Raw genomic sequence first — 9,737 nt, 5'->3', positions numbered from 1 at the left:
GCTTTTTTGACTTGACTTATTTACAAATGACTAAACACTTAAACTTTAAAATGTTTGATAACCCATAACAAGACGCAATAGATTATCATAATAACTACCATAATGTGTGTCAGACTAGTGTAAAACACTAAACCGACTGTATGTGAAACTGAAACAAATGAAACTGTACAAAATAACGTTAAATGTATAGTTACTAGCACAGTGTAAAACACGAAGCCTAACTGCCTTATTTTGCATATCTATTTCTGATACCATGTACACATTTAACTTTATTATTAATATAGAGGCTTATGAATTGATAGTTCAGGTTATGCAGATGAGTGTTTAAACAAATTACCGTAGCACGAAAAATAATATTTGTATATTTTTAAAATATACAAAAATAATGCATATTAATTAAAAAAAAAAAAATACACAAACACTTTAGAACTAAAAATCCAGATACCAATTTTTCTGTTTCAAATACGTTCAATCTCAGCTGGCCAATCACAGTGTGGACGCGCCTTCTTATAAAACCGAGCTGCCATTCATTCGATTGGATAGCCGTGACTGTCAACAGTGGGAGGCAAGGGTTGATAAAAATAAATGTTGAGAAACTGAATTACTATGTTTCCATGTTGGCTCAAATTGCTTTCATTTTCTACAGAATGGTGAATTAGTTAGAGCCAAAATGGAGTCAGTTTCACATGATGCAACGAGATGAGACGCGAAGCTTTGACAGACAAAGGTGACACCCACTGGGAATTGTGTTCCCCCCCATTCTCACTGGAGAATTCCCGCTGAGCAGCTCCTCGCCTGACCAATCCGCGGGGACAGGGGGCGGAATAAAGCGGTTGTTGATAAAGCACGGTGACGTCAGGGTCCGCGCAGCCGCAGCCGCTGAAGAGAAGATGGTGCTGATTAAGGAATAGTGAGTGTAATGTTTTACGGTTTTTAATGCTTTTTAAGTCTTAGTTTTTTTCTTAACTTAAAAAAAAGAAAAAGAAAAAAGTGTATGTTATTTATATTCTTGATTGTTACGTTTCCGGCGTCCTTAATATGTTGCAGACAGATTTAAATGGTGTAAAATGACCAGGGTGTAGCTTGGGTGTATATTTTACCGGTTTCTTGGGCCTGGTCTGTACTAGTGACAGGGACTGAATACACCTTGTTAAAATTCTCTTTGGGGTTTTGTATAGGTAGATAGTTGAGAGAAAACGATCTACGGCATTTCAATACCAAGAAACAGTGTAACGTATTGAGAATCAATATTTAATAAACGATAAAGTGGAGCTGTCAGTAAGCTAGGACATGTAAACCCTCCAAAATACCATTAATGCCCATTTTGAATTAAATAACTAACGTTATTATTAATTAACATTACAATAAACAAGTTGCGCATTATCTTAATTCCAAAGTTTGTAATTGACATTTAGGGGACACCCAGACTTAAGCCTGTTGGCGGACTGCTTGGGTCATTAGCCTGGTTAATAGTTTGTTTTATCAGGATTAAACCACGACATATACGGATACGATCGTGGTTGTTTACCGTGATTAATCCTCGTTTGTACTACTACAGTACAGTCAGAATTGCAGAGAAGCCTAGCACCACTGACCAGTATTGTTGAAAGAATGTAGTTCGATGATTTGAAAATAACCTCTGGGGGTAGAACATTATATATTAACTTTGTATCTGTAGACAACGAATGTAACGTGGTTTAATTTCTGTCTAGTTACGAGTTTATCTTGTTTGAAGGAAATTACAAAGATAAAAAGCAAAGGTATTTCTTAATACTGCTGTTTGTGTTTATGACTAAGTTACTTGGTACCGTCAGAGTCTGTACTTTGATCAGAACTTGTGTAAGAGGTTTGAAGAAGCCACTGAAAATTACCTTGAAATACTGATGCCTTTCACTGCTTTTGAATCGGTTTAGATCCAGATACAGTTAAGATTTATCGACCCGGTTTTAGCTGTTAAAAAAAGGAACTGGTTTTCAGTGATTTTTTAAATTTATTGTTATTACTTTTTATTTTATTTATTTGTGTTGTATTTTATTTAAACGTTGTGTCAAACCAGATTCCTTATATTAAAATGTCTGTGTTTAAGATGTCAATCTACTTGTCCTTTAAAAATCTACTTGCCCCCTCCAACGCATAAGACACACACACAAAAGTAGAATATAACTTGTATGATTTTGGTTTTATTTAACAGTGAACTCAATCAATCAATTAGTGATTAACAGGGGCTGATCTAACCTTGTAGCTTCTGGTTCACTAAATTCTTGAGGAAACACAAAATGTTCCTGTGACCCCCACCTCAACAAATGTATAACATACTTAAAGGAAATGTTCCGTTCAGTGCAGTTCGGAACATATTTGCTAGTAAGTGAGTAAATTCAGGTTTTTCTTGATGTTCTTTCAGTTTTGTAACTGCTGTGCCCCTGATTTTTAAAGGTTGTGTGTATAACCTGTCAAGTTCCTCTGCATTTTTTACAGTTTTTCTTTTGTTTATTATAAACCTACTTTTTTAAAACAGTGTACAACATTTTACAGCTATTTTTCCTTGTCTAACATCTTGTCCCATGATGGCTAACTGGAACACTGCTGCAGCAGGGGGATCCTGGTTTCATGCCCTGATGGATTTTTTTGGGAGGGCAACATTCGGGCACAGTATAACGGCAAAACTTGTTGTCCTGAACGTTTGGCGATATGAATTGCAACCCCCTGTGGTGTGTTACTTTTTTTAACCTTCCATCTAATCTGGTATAGTATTGAACATTATTAGCTGATTAAAATTAAATTATGATATTTATTTTACTATTGAAAGAATATTTAAACTCTAAAATCTTTTTTCCTGGGCATAATACATTTTTTTTTGACAGTGTCAGGTGTTTTTCTTGTGTTACAAATGTGCTCTGGGTTTGCAGTGTAAGCTGAAGCAGGCTTTTTGTATTTGTTGAGTAGTGGATGTCAATGTGGTAGTTGGATGGCAGGTATGGTACTGGTTGTACAATATAGATCCGGGGTCTGCTTTTGAGCAATCCTCTCAACAAGCTGCATGTGTCCAGTTATAGGTTGTCTGCTGTTTCAGTTGAATCAGGTGCAGATGGCTGGACTGCTGTTTCTAGCAACTTTTAGGGAACGAGTTGCACAACAAAATGACTGCAGGTGTAGAGCCAGCTTTAAAGGTCCAGTCCAGGTTCAATAGATCTAATAATTGCCTACAGTATAAGGATTGTACTGTAAGTGCAGTGAAATCATTTAGGACACAGCAGGGCGCAATCTGAAATGGTCTTTAAGGTGCCAAAGAACCTGCAACTCAATTATATTTGCCCTATAATAGTGTGCCTAAGTTGTTGCAAATAAAAATAAATCTGTCCCATTGTGAAAAAGCATGACTAAATAATGCTGTGTGGTATATTACTCACATTTATATCCACTCACTGACTATACTAATAAAATGTACATTTGAAGTAGTCCCTAATTAAACTCTTATCAGTTGACGTTCTAATGCTTGATGGGGCGAATGGCCTCTTCATTCCCCAAGGTTTTTTTTTAATATTGCTTCTGATTGTTGTGTTTGAAGGGCTTTCGCTCGCAGTAGGGGTGTCTGGAAATTCTCTATAAAATTATATGGGGTTTATTTTTGGGATGCTAATAGTTTAGAGGTTAAATGTTTAGAATTGTTCCTAAACATTTAACTATTGTCAAAGACATGCCTGTCAAATAGAGGTCAGCTTTAGGGTTAGTGTAGCATGTGTGAAGTGTAAGGTTTATTCAGTGCTTCATCTTTTCCATACACAACATGTAATCTCGCTCCAATGGAGGGCTTCTCATGATGGCATTTTTGATTGGTTCCAAAAATTGCCAATAAGTTTAAAGGTTTAAACATGTTAAATTGTGAAGTTTAAAACATTTTAAACAGTTAAACAGTATCTAACATTCCTCTTTATTTTAATGTGATCTGCACTAGATTTTATACTCTGTTCTAAAACTTTTACACAGTCTGCTCAAGACCATCTTCAGCCTTAGCGGTGGGAGGTAGCAGAATTATACACAATTAAAGGGCAGTGATTTTTTTTTTTATATCAACCACTGTTTAATTTGTGTGTTCAAATCCAATATTGGCATTATGCTATGGAAGTATAAAATTATGAGCTCGGGGGTGTGGAATTAAGAAAAAAAAAAACTGCTTGTCCAATGGAGAGTTGCAATTAAAGAGTAAGTAGTGGGGTTCCAGAAAATAGTGATATACACCCCCACATGTTGCTACAACTGTTTATATAACTTACCTGTAATTTCTTTTCATTGTTAACATCCTGACAACTTTACACTTCTAACTTTTAAAGTTTGTTTTCAAAGCTCATAAGTGCTCTGGCTTTTCTGTTCCGTACCACATCATGGATTGTTATTGCGGGGATACCTGTTTGACAATGTGGGCAATAATCCTTACACTATCCGTGCACTACAGCGGACCTTTTGAGAATGTTTTAGAAGTGTAAAAAGTTGTCAGGATGTTAACAATGAAAAGAAAAATGAATTGTTTAAACAGTTGTAGCAACATGTGGGGACATGTAACGCAACATCTTTTGGAACCCCACTACTTACTCTAAGTTTTCAGAAACCTGTGTGGCTCTCTAGAAATCTACTCGGGAGTGTTTTTCTAGCAACAGAAAGTACATAGTAAGAGAAAAAAAAAACTTTATCCCTCAGACAAATCATGTTGCCCCGGGCATCGGGCGATGTGAATTCCACACCCCTGGAGCTGTTTTCATAATTCTTCTTTAAACTAACTCTACTGTCTGTGTCACAGTTTACCAATTTATTTATTGTGCAATAAACAAGTCTAAACTACTGCAACTGCAAATCTCCACCCACTGTTTGTGTGTGGTTGCTCTGTGCGGCAGTTCATTTTAAAAATATGCTCATTGTCCTGGGATACAGACGGCTGTTCAGAACCGGGATTTCCTGTGGAAATAACGCTGGAAAACAAGAATAAATAAACATACTGAGTTCTCTATTCAAGAAATGATGTATCTTTCCATAGCTGCTTTTTTATTTATTTAGTTTGGCTCGCTTTTTAGTTGAGACAATACAAACATTAAGTACTCTGTATGTGTGATCCCGGCTGGGGGAACAGTGCTCTTCACTGTCATACACATTGTTAATGAAAATTGACTATTGACTTGATTTAGTATGTACAGTATAATCATCTTTTAAAATGTACTTATTTCAAATTGTACATATTGTATTCAATTATAGTGCTTTACAATGCATCAAGAAACTATAAATGCTTTTTTGGGGGGAGGGGATTAAATGTTTGTGCTGTTTGGGATTTTCATTTTTTTAATTTCTTTTTACATTTATACTTAGTTTAAATAAACCAGTGTCCGTGGTGCAGTGATTTAAAAAGATGATTCAAAAAAGTATAGCTAGGAACTTTTTCCGGTCCCTACCAAATTCTTCGCTGCATGTGTGCCCTGCTATAAAGCGCCCTGCTTTCTTTAATTAATGTCTGATCGCAGCACTCGCACTGGATTTTGCATGTGTGGTGGGAGTAGCAGAGCGCTACTACTCCCCAGAAATGCAGTAAATGCCATGATTAACTGTTCTTTAATCACCAAAATTAGAACAAGCACAGAGTTGAGTACAACAGCAGTCAATTATTTGTGTTTCCGTTTTTTAAACTACTATTGCTGAAATCTTTGTCGTCATACTCTGTGTTCTTTTAAATCAGTTGCCATGCACAGCTTGCAACATAAAACAGTAATGTGGTTTAAGTGTGCAGGAACCATGCTTGATTTCAGTCTGTGGTCAAACTCTCAACTTGTGGACAACTTATTTTCAAGATCCAGTCTAATCAGCCCAAAACTTCTAAATGCAATACAATAGTTAGCTCCTCTTGAGACCAGCCTCCCCTTTAAAACTGCCAGTTTTTTTGTTTTGGAGGTCTAAAGGTCTTTCAGGCCTAGCATTGCAAATGAGTATACCTACTGTATTAATTACTACTGTTTAAATTCTGAACACAATAGTTTTAATTGCTTTGCCTCTTCATCTTTGCAGTGAGGTGGTGTATTCTCAGTGTATAGGCCTACCTGAAGTGACCAACTTACAAGCTGATGTTTATTAAGAAAACTAACCTTATACAGCACGCCATACAACAAAGATATTAGTTAAAACATGTTTTTTTTTCTAAATGTTTGTTTGTAATTGATGCTCATAACTTTATTTAAAGATGATTCAATTTGCCAAAGACAATTTTTAGTATGTTGCATAGTCTTGCAGAGAATGACTTTATAAAAATGCCAATAAAAACAAACCAACAGGATTGTGTTACTACAGTACTTCCAGTGTATGGCACACAGATCCAAAGCACATGCGCTTCATGTACAACCGATTGCTTGCAGCCTTGTGTAACTGTCTGTCTTTTTGGTTGCTGTGGATTTCATGGTGTTGAAAGGCGTGAGACTGGCTGCAGTCGGGCTGAACCCGCAGGTACCACAAGATAGCACCTCCGTTCTGAGCTGACAACTCTGTCATTTAAAGTAGGACAGATGTGCTAAAATTTGTGATGGTTATGCATCACCAAACTCATTTCACTCATGACCGGAGCTGGGTTTAAACTATTGGAACTAGTAAATTGCCCCCTAGTCCATGTAGGTTTTGGTCACAGAATGAAATGTACTGTAGTGAAAAAAAAGATAAACTTGCTGAGGATGTACAATAATGTTTTTAGTGTTATCTTTTCATCTTTTCCATATCAGAACAACCCTAAATATAAAACTGTCCTTAAATTTAAAAACTTAACTGCATTACATATTAAAGACCAACAGTGCATCACTTGCAGTACTGTAGCAGGATCATAGCAAACCGGCTTTGTTTAAAACAGCCTCTGTGATTCAATTGTCAGGTTGATTAACTGTAAATCTTTTATCCTCTGAAAGACATAGGAGGAGTAGAATATAATAAAACAAATGTCTTATTAAAACTTGTGAGTTTGCTGATTTCAGCAGTCGGGGAATGCCTTCATTCTTGTGTGGTGCCAGAAACTTGTAATCAAATCTGATGCACAGCCTAGTGTGATTCTAGCTTTCCACCCTCTAGAATGCACTTCTCTCTTCTGATTGTGCCCTAGTTGTGTGATGCCTTTGAACCTTATCATTATTCTGATCCATGAAATAAAGCTGTACATTTTTGTTTATTATGTGATTAGGGATGTCACAATATGGGTTTTGTTTTTAACATGATTAGTTTGGGTGTTTATCATAATTGTTAGTCTAATTTTTAGGATGTTAAATGTCTTATTCACAAATCCAATAGCTACACTGGTACTTGGGTTAAACGCATTTCTAAATGGAGCTGGTCACATCAGCCTGCCCTAAGTTTTACCGCAGTACCAGTAATTAAGCACATGAAAATGAATAAATAGAAAACACGTGAATACAGACTAGCTGTGATGAGCCTCTCCTTACAGCTTTTTAAAATGTTTCTAGTTCAGACCTTTTTTTAATTCAAAAAATTAAATAAATAAATAATAGGCTTGTAACAATAGCAATAATAATCAAATTATGTATTGATTGGGACCCCACGATAACAAAATGATGATATTTTAATGAAATCAAATATTCCATGAAATTAAAAATGTGTCTTATATGTATTAACTTACTGTCAAGAACGTAGTCTGTGGTTGTGCTTCTAAAAGTTAGAGTATACGTTTGTGAACAAATACAGGATGGTGATACAGAGATCAAGAGTAATCTGCTTTGTTAATGTACTTTATACATATTGTTTTAAATCAGTCCCAAATGTAGCTGTCGGTCTTGAGTGAAACTAATAATGTTTAACATTACTACGTTGTCACGTGCTTCAGTTTCAGAAAGTTATTTTTAATTTTTTTTAACTTTTCCGTTCTGAAAGGAATGCACTATCCGCAACCTTTTTCGTTTTTAATTGCTGTCTGAGTCTAAGTGCCGCTGGATCGTAGCTTGATGTATGTGATCCAATTAAACATTGCAGGTTGTACAGAACCATTGATTTGTTCTGGCACTGTGCTATTGAACTTAAAAGCACAGTTGTAAGGGTTTGTTACTGCTGTCCTAAGAGTCACATCTGTACTTGAATACACACCCACACATTCATCAAACTGAAAAGACGGAAACTCAAAGCTGGGTCCAGATTATAAAGGCTTGCCCTTGGCCCTGTGCCACAAACTTTTCACTGGTGGTTGTTTAGAGAAGGCAGGACCATTCTATTCATACAGAGGTGATACTGAAAGGGGTTTAAGTCAAGTCTTGCTGCTGGCACTCAATATTTTGCCAAATGTGGCCATGTCCTTGTGTTACTTAAAATATAGATTAAAAGTAAGAGGGTGAAATTAAGCAAGGGTTGCTTGCTTCTACTGATAAAATGCACACAATTGATCTTTCCTGTTTCTGAAACCCATAACAATGTTGCTGTGCTACCTTACTGCCTTATGACCAGTTCTGCTGTATGAAGGGCTGCCTTACAGATCATGCATGTTGTATTTACAAAAAGGTTGGCATCATTTTGTGTGTTTGGATGTTTGTATTTTCAGAAACAAGGAAAACGCTTTCCAAAAATAGACCTGGCATCTAACTTTGAGAAACAGAACATTTGGCCATCAAGATAGATTGTTTAATCATGTGACTTTTGCAAGATGGCGAGAGTTGAAATTATGTATGGGTGGGTTGGGATTTGGTTAAATTGTTGATGATTACACACCACTGTGGAGTAGTGAGTAAGCTCAGCCTTTTTCATTCACTGTGGAGTCATTTGTTTTTACTAGTAACCCCTCCCAAAAAAAAAAAAAAGAAAATATCTGATTTAGAAACACTTTGCCGTATCTGACTTCCACAGTATCTTCAAATCAAAGTGTTTCCCAGGGTTTGTGAATCACTGCCTTCTTGGTACTGGAACTTCCCAGGGGGCAGAAGTCTGGTCTTTGTCTCTAACCGTCTTATGAAATTCTGGAAAATGGATGTTCGCCAAGCTTGGCTGCTGGTAAGCTATTGCAGGAAGACTTGGAGTTAAAAGGGAAAGGAGTACCAGGATTAGCATAGAGATTTGATACTGTAATACCAGGGACCGGACATGTTTCCACCTCCTGAGGTGTACTCAGTTTGGTAAGAATAGATGTTCTAGACACCAAGTGGTTACATGACAAGCAGTTGTGCACATGATGTAATTACATGTTACTGTAGTTCTTTCTGGATGATGTGATGCCCACAACTCAGTACTTGGTCTGCATTTGGTACATCAGTAGTATTCCATGATTCTCTCTAATTTAATGGTACTGTAAAAATTAGCCTGTGACTGAAGTTTCAAACCCATTTGATATTGTCAGAGTTTTAAAAGCACCTGTGACAATTTGACAGTGCTTGGATTGTTCAATGTATTTCTAAATGTGGTACTATTGAGTGTGTCCATGAATCATGATACTCTGTGATACAAGACCAAAAACATAACAAAGCTCATTGGAGATCACGAAGTGGTTCTTGAGGAGCAAGTGTGTTTTTTATAGTTGGTAATACAAACTCGCCATATGCAATTTAATTAGTCTTTTAACAAAATAGTCCATCATTGAATGATCATTTGATCATATTGTGCATCATACAAGTAGCCCATATCATATTGTGACCTGCATATCAGAAGTATCGTGACAGTAGTGTAATGTTGCATCTCTAGTCATTTGCCTGCCATAACACATTTATGCACACCGCTATTTTCCTTGAAGATAC

At 36.4% G+C, this 9,737-nt stretch overlaps 1 protein-coding gene across 1 annotated transcript in view; it reads left to right on the top strand.

Annotated features, from left to right (window-relative positions):
- The first annotated feature begins 806 nt into the window (after window positions 1–806).
- The window catches only part of pitpnb (phosphatidylinositol transfer protein, beta), a 63,476-nt gene continuing 54,545 nt past the window's right edge, over window positions 807–9,737 (top strand). Inside the window, exon 1 of the mRNA XM_034045141.3 lies at window positions 807–910. Within this exon, the coding sequence (XP_033901032.1) occupies window positions 891–910 (20 nt within the window). The 5' untranslated portion in view covers window positions 807–890. The remainder of the gene's footprint in view (window positions 911–9,737) is intronic.

The sequence above is a fragment of the Acipenser ruthenus genome, chromosome 11, assembly GCF_902713425.1.
Source record: "Acipenser ruthenus chromosome 11, fAciRut3.2 maternal haplotype, whole genome shotgun sequence".
NCBI lineage: Eukaryota > Metazoa > Chordata > Actinopteri > Acipenseriformes > Acipenseridae > Acipenser > Acipenser ruthenus.
The sequence above is the reverse complement of the archived record's forward strand: the minus strand, read 5'-3'. Positions and strand labels throughout refer to the sequence as shown.